This window comes from Olea europaea, chromosome 16, assembly GCF_002742605.1.
Source record: "Olea europaea var. sylvestris chromosome 16, O_europaea_v1, whole genome shotgun sequence".
In the NCBI taxonomy this organism is placed as follows: Eukaryota; Viridiplantae; Streptophyta; class Magnoliopsida; order Lamiales; family Oleaceae; genus Olea; species Olea europaea.
This window is the reverse complement of record NC_036252.1, coordinates 11758640-11783072: the sequence shown is the minus strand read 5'-3', so window position 1 is coordinate 11783072 and position 24433 is coordinate 11758640. Positions and strand designations below refer to the sequence as shown.

Genomic DNA, 24433 nt, shown 5'->3' with positions numbered 1-24433 from the left:
TCTTTTTAAATTAATCAATATTTCGATATTTAACTGATGTAAGATTTTTATCTCTTAACAACTACTAACTATACTTATCAACAATACGTCTTTATATGTACTCTTTCGGCCTGAGTTTGAGATTACTTTCAACTTACACATCATTGCTATCCGTATAATTAAAAAAATCAATAAATTTCTGCACATAAAAAATCAGTAAATTTTCAACCTAATTTTAGATTTCTATCCAACAAGAACTGTTGAAAAAATCATTACATGCAACGGATATCATTTTCTAAAAAATTTATATTCTTCGATATAAATTATAAGGTGTCAACTAATTTAATTAGCCCAACAATTTCACTTCAAAGTCCAAGAAATTTGGTGGATGCTTGGATTGAATTGGCAGTTCATCAACTATATATTAAATGATTGAATTCAATATTTATATATTTTAAAAATAGTTATTCTACAACTTGTTTTGATATGGATTGTCCAAGAACGGGAAAGAATAAGATGACATTTTTATTTCATACAATTGACAAACATAAGCTTATTTCGTAATAAATCAGCAATTTTTTTTTTTTTAATTTTTTGTTTTGGTGGCATCGAATACAGCATAATTAACTTAAAATTAAAATTAGAAAAGTTACAATTTCATTCACTATATTGTCTACTTTTATCCATTACGTGTAAATGTACTCAAAAGGCGTATAATACGTGTAGAATGGTAGGTCAGTTGTATTTATTTTTCCTGCATAAAATATAATTGATCAATTTGGAAGAAGATGACCAAACCTAGCCATAACACATTGCTTGGTCAACCCATTACTTTTTTAGGTAACCAGTAAACTCCTAACAAAAATTCAGATGATGAGACCAACTTTCTTTAAATTCTTGATCAAGTAACCGAAAAAAGAATATTCATAATCTATAGAAAGCGTCTTTCATTATACATAACTTAAAATTTTCAAGAAAACAAGTTATAAGAAGATTCTCAAATCAAAGTTAGAATATATTTATATAATAGATAGATAGATAGTAGGAAATTTAGATTGAGAAAAAAAATATATGTACTCTATTTTGGATTTTTAGACAATGTTCAATTTTTTTTATTTTTTTGAAATTTTTGACCAATATAGTCTTATTTCTTCAAAAGTTACCTAATTTCCCCATGACCTTTTTGCATTAGTTTGAACCATTTAGGCATTCTCGTCAAAATAAACAAAGTTGATGAGGATTGATAGTCCATTTAAACATTATATCCATTTGTATGATTTCGAATCGTCTAGAAATTCTCGTAAAACAAAGCAAAGTAATTACGAGAGTTTCTAGTTTATTTCTTTCTCGCCAACTTTGCCTAGATCATGACCTTAAAGATATTTCAATAAAGAGGCCTATATTAATTTGACATGATTGAATGAATATATTTGATAAAATACTTGGCGGGAGACAATTTTTATTTGGACAAAAATATTGAAATTGATAAGTTGAGAACTAGGAACATGAGCCCTTGCATGGTGACTCAATTTTATTCATTTATTTTATCAAGTTCCACCAGACACCCGTCCATGATTTTGGAGTGCGTTTGATTTTGATCGAATAAAATTTACTAGTAGACATCAATTTCAGTAAATCAACAATTTTATATTCTCTAAATTTGTGAGTATTTTCAAAATTAAATCATCATTCTCTTTATTTGAACTGCATAATATCCTATATTAGTTTAGTATCAGAGCTTTATCTACTTATCTAATTGCATGGATCTTACTCTTGCTACTGTATCTAACTTTTGTTGTGTAATTTCTCGTAGAGTCGTCCAAATCCTTGTTAAAAACCAAATTTCAAAAACACATAATAAATTTTAACGACTGTTGGATTACTCTAAATCAGGTCGGTCACTCCACCGACTATTCACCCATCTTCCAATAAATTCCTTCAATTTTCATTACAATTACAGGTCAATATTGATTAGCTGAGGGTAGGTTAGAAGCATACTGTTGTGACACATGTTCTTCGTACATATGTATCATGACTTCACAGGACAAACTCAGTGTTATCATAGCAATATAGCACGAATCCATCTATTCAACCTTTTATATCGTCTTTGTGGCATCCAAATCCTTATCTTTATCTGATCCCTACTCTGTCATACTTTTGCTGTTTCCCTCTCTTTCTCTCTTCTCTTTGTTCAATTATCTACTCGAATGGATCTGGGCAGCATTCTCCATTTTCTTGAGGACAGGTCTATTCTTGTCACTGGTGCCACTGGTTTTCTGGCTAAGAGTATTCTCTCTCTCTCTCTCTCTACACACGCACACAAAACAGTAAAGAATACTTGGTTAACGAATGTGAAATGTGGATGCAGTTTTTGTTGAGAAGATTCTTAGGGTTCAACCAAATGTGAAGAAGCTCTATCTTCTTTTAAGAGCTGCAGATGAAAAATCCGCAATGCAACGTTTTAACACTGAGGTAAACAAATACACAAACTAGAATTCAAGTTTGTCCATTTCCCATTTATGAATATTTTGCATGTTATCTAAGGAGAAAATACTCATGCTTAGAGGTAACGAGACGAGGCACGCTGAATATGAAATTTAAGCCTCTATTTGAAGCAAATTTACAAATGATATATAAATTCAGTCATTATTTCAACGTCATATTCATAACTACTACACATTATTCATGCCTTTTATGGAATCCACCACTATTTTTTTACTATTCTTATTTATGAATCATTTGCCAAACAGAGGCTAAGTAACTAAAGTCTACTCTCTAAAGCTTGACCAAGAATTTTATTCAATATTTATAAAAGTTTCACATCTATAGGTGATAGCAAAGGATTTGTTCATGGTTCTTAAAGAGAAATACGGGCGAAATTTAAATTCTCTTATTTCGCAAAAAATTGTGGTTGTACCTGGTGACATTACCTGCGAGAACTTGGGAATCAAAGATAGAGATTTGTTGGAGGAGATGTGGAAAGAAATTGATGTTGTAGTTAATCTAGCTGCCACTACAAACTTCGATGAAAGGTATATATATCGGCTTCCAACTTCTTATTTTTTAATTAGCCCTATTTGGTAGGAATTTAAATAAAGAGTTTAATTTAATTGTCAAAGTCAACAATTAATTTTAACAACATTTTCATGAGATCCATAACTTTTTTATCATATATTTCATTTGCTTTTGCCAAAATTTACAAAAAAAAATGATTTTAATTTCTACCAAGGGGCTAAATTTCTTTCACAACATATAAATAATACAATAATGCTATAGAGACGGGCTCAAAAAAGGGTAAAAAAGGGTGGACACGTGTCAAAGCATGATTGGACACTTTGGGAAAAAAAAAAAAAAAAACTGCCAACCAATTTCTGCTAAATCAGCCTGTCCTTCGATTCCCTGTTTTTGGCTTCATTCAAATAAGGAAGTGAAAGAAATTGTACATTTTCATCTTTTGCAGATATGAGGTTTCACTTGACATTAATACATTTGGAGCTATGCGTGCTTTGAGTTTCTCCAAAAAATGTTCCAAATTAAAGGTTCATATTCATGTATCAACAGGTTAGTACATATTTGTGCTCAAGAGAAGTGTTGAGGACTTTCGTCTCTATGACTTTCAAATTTGAATAAAGTTGGCCCTGTTCAACAAGCAAAGCCCTTAAAATTTTAGAAGACGAATTGAGCAGTAACTCATTTATTTCACCTTTTTTAAGTTTTCGATCGTCATTTTTTTCTCAAATTTCTTAATTTGGTAAAAAATTATAAATGGTTTATAAATATGATTCGTAAGAAGAATAATAGCGCTTTCCATGAAATATGTGAATAATAATGAATAGCAATTACGAACGTGTGGTTAAAATTAATATTTAACTTTGACTTAATTTATAAATTTGTATCCAAATGGAAAAAAATAAAAAGTTCATGGTAGTTCGAAATCCTAAATTCATGTTAATCTTGAAAAGATCTATATCATGATCAGACCGTTTTTTTTTTTAACCTATATTAATAGAATTGTTTGACTTCTTAAAAATCAGGCAGGAAATTTGACCTTTGAAGGGTTTATTAAAATGATGAAAAAAAAATAAAATTCTTGAAGACTGAAGAAATTTCTAAAAACTTCATGGATAACGAAAGGAACCAGCCTTGACATTAAATTAGATCAACATTGCATATATTAATTTGTTGCTTCAGCAAGGTTTCTACTTATAGGTGTTTTGCGTACATTTAGACACAAATTTCACTGATGATTTATAAGTTGACAGTTGTTGAGTACGATGCTTGCATTGTAATAAGTCTTATCTTTTGTTGTCGTTTTACAGCGTACGTTTGTGGTGAGAAAGAGGGACTCATATCTGAGACTCCATACTACTTGGGCGAGACACTTAATGGGATAAGTGGACTCGATATTGATAGAGAGAAAAAAGTGGCGGAGGAAACTTTGAAGCAGCTAAGTGTTGAAAATTCTTCACAAGAATATATTAAATCAGCCATGAAAGAATTGGGGATTCAAAGGTTTGATCTAATGTCACTTGTTCCATTTAATTTTATACTTTGAAAAATTCCATCACCTGCAGAGCCCTTTATATCACCACCTTGATTTAACAACAATTTGGTCCAACCTACCAAAATGTATGAAAAATTATCCAAATAAGTTAGCTGAACTACCCTTTATTTTCTTGCCAAGCATTGGTCATTATCCATAATAATAATAATAATAATAATAATAATAATAATAATAATAATAATAATAATAATAATAAGATTAAAAGAATTCCATTTGACTTGAGAAAGCAATTATTTTATTATTGCATCTATATGGTCGATATCATAATTATATTCACAGAGAGTAGATTTTACTATTTTTACAAGAGAGCATCCTTCGGAAAGGCAGCTATCTTTTTAAACATTGACGGAGCGACAGGGTGGAGGTGGCAATTGCTCCCGCAACATTTTGAGTCTCCTATTATTTTTATAGAAAAAAGCCTCCTGTTCAGGGTTGGGGGACAGGTGGCGCCCCTATCGCCCCACCCTGGACGAGAAGCAGAATTGAATTTTATATCGGTTGCGTGCGACCCATACTATGGGAGTCATCATGCCTATTAATGCAAGAAGAATAACCTTAGAACACTTGGTTTCTAAAAACTAGAGCTTTTTTTTTTTTTTTTTCTTCGTGTAAAATTATTAATTACTTTATAAGACGAATGATGACAGATCCCATAAAATGTGTGGATAATAAATGAATACTAGTAATTAATATGTGATTAAAATTTATATTCGACTTTGATTAGATAGAAAAACGGATTTTTAGCAAAGCCAAACAGTGGCTTTATTAATCAGGTTTCAATTACTTTTTTATAATTTCATATATGCTGTATCAGAGCAAGGAAATATGGATGGCCAAATACCTATGTTTTTACAAAGGCAATGGGAGAGATGCTGTTGGGGCACATGAAAGAAAATATGCCCCTCGTCATCATTCGTCCTACAATCGTAACCAGTACGTACAAAGAGCCCTTCCCGGGTTGGGTCGAAGGGATCAGGTAATTTATTTCCCATTTCATTTTTCATTGTGTTTTATTTTCTATAGACATTGGAATATTAGACTTTTGACTTTTTTTCTTTTCCATTTTCTTGTAACAAATTAATGTTTACGATTTCGCAGAACCATTGATAGCTTAGCTGTTGGTTATGGCAAAGGAAGAATAACATGTTTCCTTGGTGACACCAACACCATAATTGACTTGGTAAGTATTCTACTCACAAAGTTTCGAGCTGCTCGAGAGACACTACACTTGGGATTGTTCCTAGAAAGAATAAAAATACAGAGATAAGTGAAATTATTATTTATTCTGAAAACTATGCAGATCCCAGCAGACATGGTGGTGAATTCAATGATTGTAGCCATGGTAGCTCATGCAAATCAACCAAATGAGACCATATACCATGTTGGATCTTCTGTATCAAATCCTTTGACATGTACAATGTTTCAAGAATATGGCCACCAATACTTCACCAAGCACCCCTGGATCGACAAGGAAGGCAAACCTGTCATAGTTGGCAAGGTCAAAGTGCTCAGCACAATGGATAGTTTCCGATCATACATGACGATTCGCTACTTGCTCCCATTGAAGGTTATTTTGTTCAGCCAACTTACTATTTATCTTCTCTAGTATTTGGTCATCTATAAGGATTTTTGTCTTAACCCAGTAACCCTCCTCCTCTGTTTGGTCTTGCTTCAGTAATCATCTGAATATATCCTTTTGTTTGTTGTTGTCCTTTAGGGATTGCAATTAGTGAACGCAGCTTGTTGCCAATACTTCCGGGGCGAGTATCTTAATATGTACAGAAAGATCAAATATGTTATGAGGTTGATTGATCTCTATCGACCTTATTTGTTCTTCAAAGGAGCGTAAGTATCTTTCATTTCTATTTCCTTATCGTGAAAAATGTTTATTTTACTACGGACGTGCTTACGAAGGAGTTAATTGAAACATGAACCTTGTTTTCTTTCTGTAGCTTTGATGATATAAACACAGAAAAACTGCGAAGGGCAGCAAAAGAAAGCAACGTTGAGACCGATATGTTCGACTTTGATCCCAAAACCATTAAGTGGAATGACTATTTCATGAGCATTCACCTTCCAGGAGTAGTGAAATACTTATTCAAATAACTTGAACTTGTAACAATTGCCATTAGAGCAAATTTATTACGTTACTCAGATTCTTCATTTTATTCCAAGTGATCATTTATTATAGGCATAGCAACTGGATTTGTTAAATTTGGGGATTTCAAACTGTATTCATGTATGTTATAAAACTGGTTCTTGTTTTCAAGTACAATTCTTTTACTTTATTCTTTACTTCAGTTTTTTTTATGAATTTTTCGATATACACGAGGCACGTCTAAGCTCTAACATATATCTGGACTTGGTTGACAGAAACAAGTTTGCTGATCTTTGCCCCAACCCAAAGATATAAGATTTCTTCTGAGTCTTGGAACACATCTAACATTGTTAAGAATTCTTTCAGCACCATCATGAGTTTTAATTTTGATAGTGCCTATGCAAAGATAGAAGATAGAATCATCATCAACTTTTTGAAGGCCCCTCTCACAAACATGTGCCAGAGGTTTGACAATTCAGTATCAGGAGATAGGAGGTTGGAAAGATGCAGCAATTCCAGTCATCGTGCCGCCTTGCAAGACATAGATGCCATTATGTCTTGTTCCCTTCATTACACTCCCTTCAAGTTGGTAGATATCTCTAATGTCAATTTATCAAGTGAGCTAAATAATATCTGCAAGTTGGTCTTCGGACTTGACAAATCGAAATCAAATTATCTTGGCTTTAAGATTTTGCTTGATGATATTCGATCTACCTCCATGTCCTCAGTACAATCATGTTGGACTGGATAATGATAAATATCAATGGGTGCTCCATTGTGAAAAATTAAGTTCATCTCAGAGCTCGGAGTAAAACCAATCTCAGTTAGCTTTGTTTTGAGCCATAAAAGCTCACGAAGACCTTTAGCCATTCTTCTTAACTCAACGTCAATGTTGGATAATATACCTTTTACTTCTTACTCCTTCAAGTGATCAGATTGCCTTCTACAAAGGTAAGTAGCTGTTGGGCATCTACTTATCATGCGCAACGAAAAATTAAAATATATTTCAATTCCTACCAAGGATCTGCTTTGTGTTTAGATAGTAATTGTGATAGAAATTGTACCTTTTACAAAATCTGCAAACTCCTTTACTATTCTTTCGTTTCAAAGATCTTGATTCACCATTCACAGCTATCCAATTGTCTAACCTCCAACGGTGATCCACACAGAGAACAAAATTGTAGGATTATGATTTTCTTCTTGTACTAGAAAGAATAATGAATTCTCTACAAATTTTGAAAATCCTAGTCATATTTATATAAATCCAAACGGGTTTGTCATGATCCGATCTAATATTTAATTAACCTATTTAATTAAATTCGGTTCATGAATTAATCCATTTAATTAATTTAGGCCTATAAATAAGCTACCCAATTAATTAATTTATCCAACGCTTGTTAAATTAATTAATTGACAACTCACAATCTTCCAATTCTTATTTTCTGTGCCACCCATCAAGTTCACTATCATGATACCTAACGACGTGAAGTATTATTTTGATTTAAACAAAATTGATAAATTAAAACATCCTTTTAAATCATCACCAATTCACACTCATTGTCCCGAATTGATATCTAACAATGTGTCAGGGCAATACACGTGATGGAAAATATCACGTGGTATGACAAAATCAAACTCTTTCATTTTATCGTGAAACTATAATCCCTTTGTCAATATGATTCGATCAATTACGAGATATGAAAGTGTGTCAATNTCAAACTCTTTCATTTTATCGTGAAACTATAATCCCTTTGTCAATATGATTCGATCAATTACGAGATATGAAAGTGTGTCAATATCGATTATCAAACATATCTTTCATTCCACTATTAAATCAATATAAGTTGAAAACTCATTTTCGACTTATAAGTACTACTTGGCCAAGAATTTCGTTATCGAGTTAATTGAATGAAATGTAGATCATAATCTCTTATTGTCTAAGAGTGACGAATCCTCTATTGATCATTCACAATCTCCATACGATTCTTTACATATCCGAACGATGCCATATTAGCAGCCATTGGCAGAGCAACATCCAACATTGTGAACGCATGCCTGTTCTCATATAAGGCACTATGATGACATCAAGTCAAGGGAGCAATTCTACTACCGAATGTTAGAGATTAACCACTAACACTCAGATTGTTATCCATGTGGAATCTCTCAGCGGGTCTCCAATATTTTGTTCTACAACAAAACATTCGTATGTTCATTAATGTCACCACACTTTATCTTGTGAGATCAATTATTTACTTCAAAAGTAAAAAATATCACACGTGATGGTCTATTCGTAATAACGATATCTATATCTCGTTATTATTTAGGATCATAGACGATTTAAGATTCAATCATATGTAATTTGTATCTCACAATCACAACTCCTCGCATTTAACAAATTATGCAGATTCGAATCTACAAACTCTATTATTTAATTTAACTGAATATTAATTAAATGATAGATTTACCATAAAATTGTATCAATTATACATTAAAAGTATTTATGTCCAAGGTTGATTGGATTTAGGGCATAAAACTTATAGTAGCGTCACGTCAACTTCCTATTACAGATATCTCATGCATAGTCTGCATCAGTAATCAGTATAACCAGGGGTGGAGTCAGAAAATGATGTTAGAATATGCTGAAATTTAACATTTTTTTGAATGAACTTACACTACAAGAAATCGAGTTTCAGTGGCTATTTTCGTGACATTTACGATAAAAAGTATACGACACTCAATGAAATAAAAAAAAAAGTTTAGATATCTCGCATTAAGATATTCCACTAATTTTTGTATTTTTTTTACCAAATAGAAAATCGATGCTTACCTTAAAAAATATAAACTCACTGAATCATGATAGAATTAAGCAAAAATAAATATCCACCAATGAATATGTAAAAAATTACTTAATGAGTACTCTTCTAGAAATTTTGACGATCATCTTTCCAAACAACTGAACGTTTTAAAAAAATATTCTTTTTATTATTGATATAGACTACTTTATAAATAAATAAGTTTTAACACATTCTTTTTATTGTCAATATCGAATCTATAGTAAGTTATTTATTTTGATCATAACATCTACTTTATAGTCAAAATAAGTAATTTTTTTAATATAAATATGAATTAGTAATGAATGAAAACATATGTAATTTAGAAAAATACATAATGTCTCTAACTATTAGAATAAGTAATATACTTTTAGATCTAATCAACACAAATTATCTATAATAAAATTTTCTTAATAATTATAAGCAAATTTTAGTCAAGCATGCATTAAATAGAATATCTAATTTGACAATAAAATATTCATATTTCAAGAATGTCATCAAAAGAGTAATTAATAATTGTAATGTCTTTTATAAAATTTAAATAATTAAGCATTGAACTTGGGTTGAGATTTAAATTAGAGTTAGGCAAATGCTAACATTTGGGCCACAAGTGTAAAATCTTTAGGGAAAAAAATCATATTTCAGGTGTATTCTTTACACCATTTCAAAATTTAGGTATAAAGAATTCATGTATATATTTAGTTAATTAAAATATTTATTAAATAAATCTAATAAAATCACAGTTAGATGATTAATTGTCACAGATTCATATTTATAGGTCACATATTCATTAACTGGTCACATGTCATCAAATTAGTTGGTTACAAGTCAAAAAATTTGTTGGTCACATATTATTTCAAAAATTATTTCGAGGCCACAAATAATTCAAATTGCAGGTCACATTTCACATTTTATCTATGGGTCACATGAACACAATTTCTTGGTCACAAATAAGCCAAATGGTCACAGACGCCTACCAATGAAATAATAGAGAAAATGTGACCTAAATCCAATTCCTATGACTGTGAGCATACTGAGTTTTTTTCAAGCTGATGCTAGTTATCTCGTACACAAACTTTTTCCATTTAAAAAAATTCAGTAGAAAGAAGAAAAGAGAAGCTTGGCATTATGCTCTTTGTGTTTTAACTAGTGCTTTTTTTCCCCCCATTTCATGATTGATACGTTTGACCAACACATTACAATCCTAGAAATTTTGAAGGATAAGTGGTTTAAGAAAGACTATAAACCACCAATATTTGATGAGAAAGAAGATACAAATTTGAACGATGTGGAAGCTGTATTTAAAGATTCTGAGGTGAATTTGCGGAGAAAATGGAACTATTAATTACCGACTATCTGAGATTAATAAAAAAATTTGTTGAAAAATATTCAATGGACTGCACATCTATTACCTACTACAGGAATATCTCGTGACAGAGAAAAAGGAGCAGCTGCCAGGAGCCATAAATGCATTTGAGTTGATTTCTATGTCGAAAGGTCTCAAACCTTGGTAATCTGTTTGGAAACCAGATTGGGAATCAAACACTGCCCAAACCAACAGATCGGAAACCAGATTTCATCTTCAACTTTACTTCTAGGGCTTGGATTGTTCCCTATATATATTTGGCTCTTCTCTACAATTTAATGGGTTGTTTAATCTCATTATAAGTTAGACAAATTACAAACACAAAATTTTTGTATTCTTTTTCCATATTATAATAAAATCTCCATTCTCTGCAATTTATTTTATGCTAGTGTCTCGTGATCAACTACTTCATACTGTGGCGTAATCTCTTATTTTCTCCAATAATTTTGTATTGGATTAATCTGATATCATCTTCAAATTTTTACAACAAAATGGTTTCAGAATTGTTTTGCCTTCAACAAAGTATTTTCAGATTCGATATGAATTATGGCAATTCCAAAAACTATATATGCAGATCCCCACATACATGGTGAATTCAATGATTATAGCCATGGTAGCTCATGCAAATCAACCAAATGAGACCATATACCATGTTGGATCTTCTTTATCAAACCCTATGACATGTACAATGTTTCAAGAATATGGCCACCAATACATCACCAAGCACCCCAAGATCGACAAGAAAGGCAAACCTGTCATGGTTGGCAAGGTCAAAGTGCTCATACAATAGATAGTTTCCAATCATGCATGAAGATTTGCTACTTGCTCCAATTGAAGGTTAGTTCGTTCAACCAATGTACTATTTGTTTCGAAAAAATCAAGAATAGACAACAAAAAATTAAAAAGTAGAACACAAGTTTTATGTAAAAACCCAAGACGGTAAAAAACTATGGGCAGGGAGGAGAAATTCACTATATCGAAGATGATTACAAGAGATACAGCTACACAAAATGATATGATGTTATGAAACCCTAATATATATCATATATATAATAAAACATGTACATTCCCTCTGCTACCACCACATTCCCCCATTTTTTTTCTAATAATCTTAGTTTTTCCATCATACTGTGAGGTTCTTGGACCGGACCAAACATAATTTGGGTCATCGTACTCTGACGCTACTTATTTTATGTTTTAACCCTCCTCCTTTACATGGACTTGGCTAGTGGGAGTTTACTTTAGTAATCATCTGTACGGACATTTGAATATATCCAATTTTTGTTTTTTGTTGCCCTTCGGGGATTGCAAATAATGAATGCAGCATGTTGCCAATACTTCCGGGGTATCTTAATATGTGCAGAAAGATCAAATACGTTACGAGGCTGATTGATCTTTATCGACCTTATTTGTTCTTCAAAGGCGGATAAGTATCTTCCATTTCAATTTCCTTATCGTGAAAAACGGTTGTTTTACAACAGATGTGCATGTGAGCGCATTAACTAAAACACGAACCTTGTTTTCCTTCTGTATCTTTGATGACATAAACACGGAAAAACTGCGAAGGGCAGCAGAAGAAAGCAACATTGAGACAGATATGTTCTACTTTGATCCCAAAACCATTAAGTGGAATGACCATTTCATGAGCATTCACTTTCCAGTAATAGTAAAATACTTATTCACATAAATTCAAGTTGTAACGAGTGCCATACGGACATTTTTAATTAAGTTCATATTTTATTTATTTTAATTATATATATATATATATTTTAACTTTGTTGACAAAAACCAGTTTAGCTGATCTTTATCCCAACCATTACAGGAATTCAATGATCCTAAACATGATTAAAGACGATAGGCATGAAATTTGTCACTTGTCCAATTCAATGTTTGAACTAAACGAGTTATCTTTTGGTGACAGTCACAAATGTATTATTAACTCAAAACAGTCAAAGAAAATAAACAGTAAATTGCTTAGTATGTTGAAAGGCAAATTATACAACTGCTGAATAATAAAATATTCGGCAGTAAAAAAAGGTTTAAAATAGTTAGAAACCGAACAATCTAAGTAACATTTAGCAGCCTTGTCATCATCAGCATCTTCCTTCCTATCCTCAGCAAAACAGATTAAAAACAGACAGCTCGAATCTTTTATAGATGGATTTTCAGTTCAATAAATATACCAGAATGAAGGTTCTTTCTGATTTCAACTTCTGAGAAACATTCAAAATAGATTGATTCCCATACAAAATTCTGGCTCAAGAGGATCAAGGACAAGTAATTTCTTTTGCACCAGAAACTTGTGGGCAACTTTTATCTAATTTTCTGAAATGCCTTGCCGGGTGATGCAAAGCCAGCTTTTCAGAGACTCGTCGCTTGCTTCGCCTGATAGGGGCACATGCCATGAACCATTCCCAGATTCCTGAAACCAGCGTTCGAAAAAGATAAATTAATTAAGGATGAGCGTCAGAATGATATAGAATTGGCAGTTGAGCTTCAATCAGAATAGCATAAACTTTTACATGATTAACATTAAATTTCTCCTAAGCTGATCGTTTATTTTCTCATCTATAACTGAATACAGATCACTAAATTATCAATGGAAAAAATCATGCTCGACTCTTCACTAAAGTAGTTTTTCAGAAAAGAATATCTGATTCTAGTAGAATATGCACCTTCCAATCTATCATCATTACTCAAATTTTTTATGCAACTTATTTGGATATCATTATATTAAGGGGCTGTGTGATGTTTGCTAAAAGTAGATAAAATCTTGTGGGTCCCATGAAATGTTTAATGAAAAATGGATCAAAGTTTGTGGATCCAAGGAAACGTGTGAAAAAATGAAGTTTGACCATCATTTTAGCAAACAAAAGCTTTACCAAACAAGCACCAAGGGGTTTATGGATTTCTCCATGCTCCCGAGTTCTCTTTGAGCATATGCACTTGTCATGGACCAATGAATATATGTCATACAAAAAAAAAAATAAAAAAAATGGACCAACGAATATATGACTAAAGATACAAGTATTCTACAGAAACAATAATAGAACTTTCTTCCCTGGAAACAACAATAATAGAACTTGCATGAGGAATAAAATGCAAAAAGCTAAGTATGACAGATCCAGGCAACAATTATGAGATGGGACCACACATGTAACAGTACTTCTGAGTACTAGGAAAGAGCCTAGGCTGTCTAAACGGTCCTCTAAAGTTGCAGATGGACCATAAGTCGGAGACAAGGACTTCATGCATCTAAGTACAGTTATGGCGTAGAAGATGAGCTAATTAAAAGACTTCAGACACCCAAATATCGTTCTACCATTTCGAAAACTGCATTTATAAGACAAATCCCAAGAATCGATAGAAAAATGAGGAAATTAACACCTTTTTTGATATGCAACTGGTCAAACTTCAACTTTTACCACATTTCATAGTACCCACTTCATCAACTTTTCAGCTACACATCATCAAATTTTATCAAACCTACTACTACTATTAAAAGCTTCATCACACAGGCCTTAAACTTGCTTCACGCATATTTGGAGGAAAGGATTTCAAAAGGGGATAAAAGTTGATGTGTCAATTACTTAATATATCTAAGGTATTCCTACCTAACTAGATCCAAGGAAGGGAACCAGGTGAATTTCAGACAGCTGGAGTATTGCTTTCAATAGGGACCTTTATGACTATAAATAAATGCTAGTAAAAAAGAACAGAAAATTATCTAATCTATGTTCCAAATCAAAACTTCTGAAAAGGATCTTTTACGAAAGAAGTCTAGGTCGTAGATAAAAATTATTCATAATGCATATTTGATATGTTTAAATATGAAAATGGACTTCTCTCCAAAAGATTTTAAAAGAAGTACGAGAAGGAGCTAACAAACAAAGGCGACAATAAAACCTCTTTGAAGCTAAAATTAGAGGGAAAGAACCAAAAGAGCATATTTCCAGTCTTCTGAAAAATCACTGCTTAGATAAGGTTGAAGCTTTCAACATTGCTCATTCCCTAAAATAAAGTTGGGAGTAGGGGAGACATCGTATTTTAACTTTGTAAAGGCTCATTTTCATATTTTTATCCACTGTCAAAAGAATTGGTCAAGAAAGGAAAGCAACATTGTCCCCAAAGCTAGAAAGGAGAGTGGGAGCAGAATAGCATTGGAGAAGTAAAAATATACCTGCATGACGAAAGAATATGATGGTGGCATCAGGAGAGTCAGATTATTTTTTATGAACGTATATTTAACCTGCAAGTTAAATAAACCACGTTAGTGCAAAAATCAGAAAAAGTTTCATATTGTCAAATGCAAGATTACCAGCATCAGACAAATATTCAACATATGACCCTTAATTTTATCACATCTTCATTGTACTTGAAGTCTGAGAGGACAAAAGTATTATTCTAGGACAAAAGTATTATTCTAATAAATATTCATTAATACAGACAAGGCTAGAAAACTCAATCCACTATTTCCTAAGGATGAGACTTGCGTTCTATACAGTGTACAAGATTTGGAGATCTCAAATTCCGGCATGGCTGGAACACACAAACAAAGGAGTCAAAATGTCAAATAGGGCAAAGCAGTTAATACGCATGCATTACAAATTATATATATCAGAAACTAGGAAACTTTTGTAGCAAGACTTGATAACTAAGCCACAGAACAGTCTGGATCCCCACCGAGGACAACTGATAAATACTCATAATCTAGCCAACATTAAAGTCTCAATAGCAGATCAAAACCAAATGTGCAGGAACTAGAGGATGTTAACTGGTTTAGGAGCAATAATGTATAATTGATGATGGATTGACTTGATATAAAATTGCAAATCTTGATTTTTCAATTGATACTATGTAAGATGGTTGGAGGAAATAAAGACTTTAAATTCAAGTTAAGCAACTAATTGGGCGTGATATAACTTCCACACTGCAGACACCACATGGTCATTAGGATATTAATTACCTGGTTCTGGAGCAATAATTTATAAGTAATCATACACGAACCATCAATTATAGTAAGTAATGACCTAGAAAGTATTGATAACAATTCTCTAAGCATAATCTTCCAGTTGAATTTTGTTTTGCAGTACTGCAGGAATATAATATTCTGCTTTAGATTTAGATATGACCAATGTATGTAACCTTCTATTTTTCAATCTAGAGCTGCAAAGTGTGATGACCCCATCTTCCACCGGTCATGGAGGGATAATGTGATTGATTTATAAAACCTTGTATAACTCCTACTAACCACCATGACGTTCAGTATTTTGAAGTACCAAATTATATTCAGGGCAAGGTTTGACCCGGGTCTGTTATGGTTGGTAACAAAGCCACCCTTGCGGTGCTATCCATTTAGATAAGCCTAAACTTGTCGCATACTATTCTGAGTAGGAAGTTATAGCCTTGTCGTAGGATAGCGTGACCAGTCTATAAGAATTTAGGTAACTCCTACTTGCAACTTGTAAAAGAAGCTTAAGCATTTTAGCCAGTTAAATAGTGCTCAACTACATTGACAGGGGGCACAGGGCCATGGTAACTGACTCAGGTTCTTAAGTATTCTGAAGACCTTTGAAAAGAAGTGGATAATTTACGTACTTCGGCTGTTGCGTGCGTACCCCTTTTCTAAGCATGCAACATAAAGATTCCATGAGTAGTTTACACTGCATACGATCTGATCTTTCTGTTTAGAAGGTAGTTAGCCCTGTTTCTTGTTCATTTTACTTGATGTCATGTTATAGAGGAGAGAATTTCTAGCCATCTCAAAAGAATTCTAATTACACCTGCCTAGCAAATAAAAAATAAATGTTCTACTACAATAAATTCTACAAGGAATAAATAGAATTTATACTTCTATTTATAATCACATCGGATTATAAACAGGAGTAACAAACTAGTCCATGAAACAAGGAAAAGGAAAACTAAGAAAATTCTACCTGGTGCCTTTCTTTCCATCTGAGGAAAAAACTGCTCCCTATGAGCTCAAAAATGTGATCTCTCATTTCGTCATTTGTCACTAGCAAGCACTTGAGTTTCACAGCTGCATAAAGCCAATACCTAAATAAAGAAAATAATTATTATAGATATGGCTAATTAAAAGCATCTGGCAAAAATGTAAAGAACCAAAATTAAAAAAGGTATATGACAAGACGTCATATGAATCTACATCTGAGAAAGGGAGTTCCACTCACTGAATTATAAATACTACCAATAAAGTAAAAGAGTTTGCAAGTGATGAAATAGTGGATTGATCGACTAAAATTAGGGAATATTTAACATGGATGGAACTAGACCAAAAACAAAGATAAAAAAGTATTATTAGATTATACCAAGATATCTGTACAAAAAGGACAAAGATACATAATCATCACGAGTTAAATGCTTACCAATCATCATTTGATCCATATGGTGTACCATACAGAATTCTTTTATCTATCCAATCCTGAACCAGTTCTCTTATAGAAGAATTCTCAAGAAGTGCTCGTACTCGCTTATTGTGTAAAACAATTAGTGGCCATCTTTTGCTCTTATTATACAGTTCTTTAACAACTGCCTCAAGCTGCTCTATAGCGATTTGGGAATAGATTATAATGAGTCTCGGAATCACCAATCAAACAACTACAGAGTAAAGACAAAAAATAACATTTTCAAATTTTACAACCTGTGAAACGCTGAAGCCACCCTCTGCGAAGTTTTGCTGGTATAGACCAATATTTGCTCCATCAACCACGGCTTCATATTCAGAATTTTGTTGTATCCAATCCTTCAAGATGTGTTTGGCAAATATCAGAAATAAAGCACATTGGAACAGGTTTTATCATGTTTCTATGATATCTATCTAGGGTAAATGAAATTATAAGGTTAGCATCATTATTAATTCAAATTGTCAAAACTCATACTGTCTTTGAAAATCATCCTGAGAGCTTTCAAAAGATTGAAAAATAATAGTTTTGCAGATTATACAGAAGACATTGAAGAATATTCTTCCAACCTGAAATTCCTTGAAATTGGACTGGACTTCCCTTTCCATTGCTAAAGAAGCAACTGATTGAGCAAACTTCTCAGTCTCAGCTCTATCAATGTCAACACATGTCAACTGCTGATCACACGCACAGCACCTTCCATCTGAGGCCACACTAGATCTTTGTATGATCCACTTACCTGTCCCAAGCCACCCAAGCCCATGCCACCCTCCTCCATTTGTCAGAATTGCTTCCTTCACCTCATCTTCATCCCAGTTAACCAAACCCACCATAGCAGCCTTTTCGCCGTTAAACCAACTTTCTATAATTTCTGCTGTTGACCCATTAACGCCCCTTACTGCTGCTCTCAGCTTGTGCAAATACTCATAAACCTTCTTCTCCCTTCCTGACTCCGCACTCACCTTAAAAAAATATACAACGTGTTATTACAGAAATAGGCATGCTCATCTCTTTCTTCCACTGAGATCATATAAGAAAAAAATTAAACATTGATAATTGATAGCACCGGAGAATTTCAACTACCAGAGGAAGAACATTGTAGAGTTCAAAATACACCTTGTCCCTATTGTATGAAGCCTCAAAGGTTGTAACGTGAATCTTTTAATTAATGAATATTAAAAAGTTTATATCTTTTAAATCTTACTTAGATTGAGATTGAAAATATACATCATCATCAATTGAAAGATAAACGAACCCAAAAGTAATAATGAAAACAAGTCAAATTCAATCCATAAAGTAACTTAAACAATCGATGGACTAAAACATGTTGAATAATTCATTCCATTTAACTAAGCATAATTGCATTTCATACTTTCTATAGAAACTATAATGCCAGAACAAATTTACAAATCTCAAGCCTTTTCAGGACAAGCCAAAAGCAGAGCATTTTTAATTCTAGCAAACCAAAGGTAAAACTTTTGAAGCAATAACTACACAACACCAATGCAGTACCTAAGTTACTTAAAACACTAATCCTTCTACCCAAAATCCTACATTCACAAAAACGAAATTATAAAAATATGCATATGAAAAATGCAAACGATACAAGCAGGCTAACACCAAAAGCTCTCACCTTTAACAACGCTGCAAGCTCAGGCTCCTCCAGCTGCAGCCCCACAGATTTTATATGTTCTTCCACTTCATACGCCTTATCCGCCATCCCATTATCAGAAAAGCAGAAAAGTGCCGGCCCATAAGTCCTGAGCTTCGGCGCGAGCGCATATTTCTTTACACTCTTCGAAAGTTCAAATGCATAGTCGCCATCGCCCTTGGCTGAGGCCAGCCGAGCAACGGCTGTGAGTGTGGCCTCATTTGGCTTGAAAATACTGGAATTTTTACTTTTATGGAGGTCGAAGAGCTTGAACCCGAATTCGATAGCGAGCTCTCGAGTTTCCAGATTGGATAAAGAGTTTGAGCAGATATACAAGAGGGAGTTGAGGTTGTTCAGGGAAAGTGTAGGATTGGGGGAGGACTCGTAGAGGGAGATGGCGGCGGAGAGGTCTTTGGTTTTCGAGCAATGATCAAGCGTAAAGCGAAACTCGGCTTCTGGATTCAGCTTTTGCCTCTTTTTCTTCTTGTTCTCAGAATTCATGCTGGTGGCAATTTTGAGGCGGACGGTGGCGTAGGGCTGTCGGGCTGTGACGTGAGGAGAAACCCTATAAGAAGTGATTGCCCCCGCTCCCAACAAAAAAAAAAATAAAAAAAAAATAAAAAAAAATAAAAATAATAATAATAAATTTTGATTACAATGAGGGAATAGTGTTTTTTTTAAAGAGGATAATTGTAAAAAAAATAATTTTTTTTTTAATTTACGTGTATATTATTTTATTGAAAATTGTGTGATTTGAAATAAGAAGTGCCAAACAGGGCCTTAATTTGATGGGATTTAGTGGGGTCCAAACGAGTATTAAAGTTGGATTGTATTAAAATGGGCAGGGCTGATCGAAATCGGCCATCCATGTTAAGACCCCAATAGGCCAACACTATCATTGAATTGGCCGTACACAACCAAAATTTTTAAGATTCAATCTCAAAAATCAGATTTATAATATTTTTATAGAAAAATCAGATGAGAATATATTATTATTAATATTTATAATAATAATTTAAATTTTTAATTATTTTACATATCCACCCATCATCATCTATCCTTCCCTTATCTTTTCCTCTTCATTCTCCCTCTATGGACTGTCGAAATCGTCGTCGTCGACGACCACCTCCAAGCTCGCACGCAAAGCATGGACCACCACCATGTGCTGCTATTGTATCCCGTCTCTCTTTGTCGTGTCTCGTCTCTCTCTCTCTCTCTCTTTTGTCTCTTTATTCGTCACTTCATCTCTCTCTCCGTTGCACATCGTACATCGTCGCTTCGTCTCTCTTCAATGTGCTTACAAAGAAGCACGATGCACTGATTTGAGCGTCGCACACAGCGGCACATTCAGATTGTCGATGCGATGCTCGTGTAAAGTACTTGGATTTGATTTTCGTAAGGCTTGCTCCCTTTAGATGACCTTGTGGTGATTGCCATTGCAGTCGCTACCATAGATGATGCCATTGCACTTGAGCACTTTAGATTGTGGTAGTGGTGTTCACTTGGCATTGCTTGCTTGAAAGAAATTATTTTTGGGTTTTGTCGTGACGATGGTGCAATGGTTGTGAGTGGTATGGGGTAGATATGGGGTGTGTTTGTGACTAATTATTTTAGTTCGTTGTGATCTATAAAATTGATTAATTTATAAATAATACATAGTATGTGACTTAAAATGTATGATCGAGGCTCACAATTTATTTTTCTTGTAATCAAGACGTAACTTGTGACCAATTAATTTGATAATTTGTGATTATAAAATAAGTTGTAACATACAAGACTTGTGATTTGGAACCAATAAATAAATTGTAACTTATAAAAAGTTTTTATTTGTGATCAAAAAATAAATTGTGATCTATAATTTTTTTTGATTTGTGATCATGAAATATCTTATAACGTATAAAATTTTTGATTTATAATAGAGAAATAATTTGTAACCAATTAATTCAATTTTTTGTGATCAAATTTTATAGAATTGTGACTTTAATATATTTAATTAATAAAATATATTTTTAATTAAATATTTTATAAATAAAATTTAATAAAATTTAATTTTTGAAGTTTTAAAATTTGTTTCTTAGTTTTGAAATGAGTTATTGTTAATCCTTTATATATGAAATTTTCCGTGTAAAAAATTGTACAAGCTCATGGAATGCCCATTGACCCGAAATTTTTTGGGTGGTTCGGACCAAACCTAAAAAAAAGTGACCAAACACTTCTTTAAGACTATCAAATGACAAACATAGCACCTGTTTGGCCCCATTAAATTATTATTCATTTTTTTATCTTTTCTTATCAATCACACATTTTTCAATAAAATAATAATACATACAAATTCAAATTTTTTTATTTTTTTTAACTACACATTTTTTAAAAATTTATTATTTACAAAATCAAACTATCATTATAACGTGAGAGTATGAAAATCAAACAAAGAATTTTTTTTTTTTTTTTTTAACGAGGTGTCCCAGCTTGCGCCAGACTATATATCCTCGTCCCTGAACCTCCGACCCCTCAGCTGCTCAGAGAAGTAAATCGCAGGATGTGCCCTTGTTGAAACAAAGACTTAATTTGAGGCTAAGGCTGTCAGGTGATAGCCTACAATCTGCTTTAAAGAAGGCAAAGGCAAAAATCTGCATTCTTGAAGGCAGAAATTAATTTATTTTTAAATATGAATGATTTTTTATTTTTTTGACATTGACGGCCTCGACGTTAGGACCGAATTTAATATTTACTTATCTGTGAACCGGCCTATTTGAGATGCGTACAGGTTTACGATTCAATTTTACATGCCCAATTCTGAGCGGCCACCCTTTCGATTTGACACTCTACTAAACTATTTTGATATTAAAACTAATATTTTGTTGTCTATGCGACAAGTGCTTCGGGCCAAGTATTTTTCAATTTTTAATAGATAAAACAAACCTAATTACATTTTTTTTTTTTATAATCTTCGATAAATAAGAAGAAAAATACAATTTTCGTTAACATTGTATTCTAAACGTCCAGAATCATGTGTTCAACTTTCGCATCTTTCTATTTTTGTTCTGAGACCATCTTTAATCCTACACCAAAATTTGCACAATTTTATATCAGATCTTGTACTAAACTAAAAATAATTTCCAACTCATTACACCAAAAATTGCACGAAATGAACAATGTTTAATAATTTTCTTCATTTTGTATTCTTAACAATTCATATGGCCGAAATTATTTATTTATTTAATTTACTACTACATAAATTACTTCATAAATAATTATGTTTTGTTTATGAAAATATTAAATTCGTTAATAAATTTTAAAAAGGTAGTATAATTAATAAAAATACCACAAATACGAAAATATTAAATCATGTTATTAAAAAATAATGTAGTACATTTTGAATCCCGATATTATGATAGGACAAAATCAACATAGTGTCGTAATTTAATTATCGAAATTTATATATTCATCCCACAAATGTTCAATTTAATGCAATTCAAAGTGCAATATGAGCATATTTTTATCGTTGATTTGTCTATGACTAGCAATTAAAGTATGCTTGCAAATATTACGTTAACCTAACACTACATTGTCTTTGTTTCGAAGATGTTTCAAGCCAAAATGCTATTATGTGAAGACCCAACTTCAAGGGTTCAAATTTGACCATATATGGCCTATGCTTAAAGATGTCAAAAACTATGGTGATGACAATAACATGGCTAAAGCAAAGTGGGGTTAACATTGCATCATTACAACCAGATTCGTCGACATCGAAAGATAGTACATCAACACAATCAAAATTCCCTGGATTATCTTCGTTTTCTCTATATATAACGAAGATAATGTTGACGAGACTTCTACTGTTGTAGTTTCGCTTTAATTTTAAATAATTATGTTTGTTGCATTTTATTGAATTCATTCCTCGATCATAATTGATTATGAGATAAAAGTTTATTACAAATAATAATAATAATAATAATAATAATAATAATAATAATAATAATAATAATAATAATAATGCAAGTAGTAGTAGTAGTTAATTACTTAATTAAGAATTCAAATTTATGTATAATGTAAAATGACACATATACTTTGATATCATTTAGTGCTAAATGAAAAAAATGGGTAAAAGATTTTTTTATGCAAAATGGTACAAGCGAATTGTGTTGCACTAACACCATTTACTTGCACCATTTTTGTGCAAAATGGTGCACAATTTAGTATTGGATTGGAGTGACATTGCACCAAATATTTGGCGAAAAATGGGGGAAAATGGTGTTTTGGTGTTAGGGTTGGAGTTTTCTTGAGGATTCATGATGGTGACAGTTTTGTGGCGGAGTGGTGGCGTGGGGCTGTCGAGCTTTGACGCAGAGAGAGATAATTGAGGATAAACCCTGTTTGCACTAATTAATAAACAACTCTATTGTTTGTAAATTGTTATACTATGAACTCGGTATCTAAAGTTGGATATATTACATCAAGAAAAGTTTTTAGACAATTTTGAAATTAAAACTAATATTTTGGTCGGCTATTTTGATATTTTTAATAGATGATACATATATAATCACAAAAATATAATATTTTGCAATCTTTGGCAGATAATTAAAAAAAAAAAAAAGGACAATTTTTATTAACATTGTACTCTAAAAGTCTAGGATCACGGGTTCAGCTTTTGCTTCTTTCTCTTCTTATTCTGTGGATTCATGGTTGTGGCAATTTTGAGACGGAGGGGTGGCACAGGGCGTCGGGCTATTACACGGATAGTGATAATTGAGAATAAACGCTGTTTGCACTAATTAGCAGACAACTCAATTGCTTGTAAGTTGTTATACTATGAGATTGTTATCTAAGGTTGGATATATCATGTCAATAAATTTTTTCTAAGCTATTTTGAAATTAAAATTAAAATTTTGCGTCTGATCGAGCATTTTGCAATCTTTGATAGATAATACACACCTAATCACAAAAATATTAATTTTTTTGCAGCAATCTTTGATAGATAATACGCACGTAATCACAAAAATATTAATTTTTTTGCAATCTTTGATAGATAAGAAGAAAAATACGATTTTCATTAACATTGTATTCTAAAAGTCTAGTATCATAGGTTTAGTTTTTGCTTCTCTCTCTTCTTGTTCAAAGGATTCATGGAAGTGGTGATTTTGAGGCGAAGGGATGGCACGGGGCATCAAGATGTTAAGCAGATAGTGGTAATATAGGATAAATCTTATTTGCACTAATTAGTAAACAACTGTATTGTTTGTAAGTTGTTATACTATGAGATTGTTATTTAAGGTTGGATATGACATGTCAAGGAATATTTTCTCTCCTATTTTGAAACTAAAACTAGTATTTTGGTTGTCATGCGACAAGTACGTCTAGTCGAGTATTTTGCAATCTTTGATAGATAATACTAGCCTAATTACAATTTTATTTTATTTATTATTATTATTATTTTTGGGCTATATTCACATTAAGCTTCAGTTTTGATCTCTTTTGCGCTATATCTTGAAAAAACTCATATAAGAGATTACATATAAATT

At 32.5% G+C, this 24433-nt stretch overlaps 2 protein-coding genes across 2 annotated transcripts; one reads left to right on the top strand and one right to left on the bottom strand.

Moving 5' to 3' along the window:
• Positions 1–1961: 1961 nt before the first annotated feature.
• Positions 1962–6831, top strand: LOC111412115 (fatty acyl-CoA reductase 3-like). Its single transcript, XM_023042890.1, has 10 exons — positions 1962–2265; positions 2348–2451; positions 2809–3011; positions 3440–3540; positions 4299–4491; positions 5358–5519; positions 5642–5723; positions 5844–6110; positions 6261–6388; positions 6496–6831. The coding sequence occupies exons 1-10, from the start codon at positions 2187–2189 to the stop codon at positions 6647–6649; spliced, it is 1473 nt and encodes a 490-aa protein (XP_022898658.1). The 5' UTR covers positions 1962–2186; the 3' UTR covers positions 6650–6831.
• Positions 6832–12786: 5955 nt separating this feature from the next.
• Positions 12787–19508, bottom strand: LOC111412114 (proteinaceous RNase P 2-like). Its single transcript, XM_023042889.1, has 7 exons — positions 18894–19508; positions 17830–18222; positions 17500–17601; positions 17225–17397; positions 16775–16895; positions 15019–15087; positions 12787–13260 (listed from the first exon to the last, which is right to left on the bottom strand). Exons 1-7 carry the CDS (start codon positions 19410–19412, stop codon positions 13156–13158), a joined length of 1482 nt encoding a protein of 493 aa, XP_022898657.1. The 5' UTR covers positions 19413–19508; the 3' UTR covers positions 12787–13155.
• Between the last annotated feature and the right edge of the window lie 4925 nt (positions 19509–24433).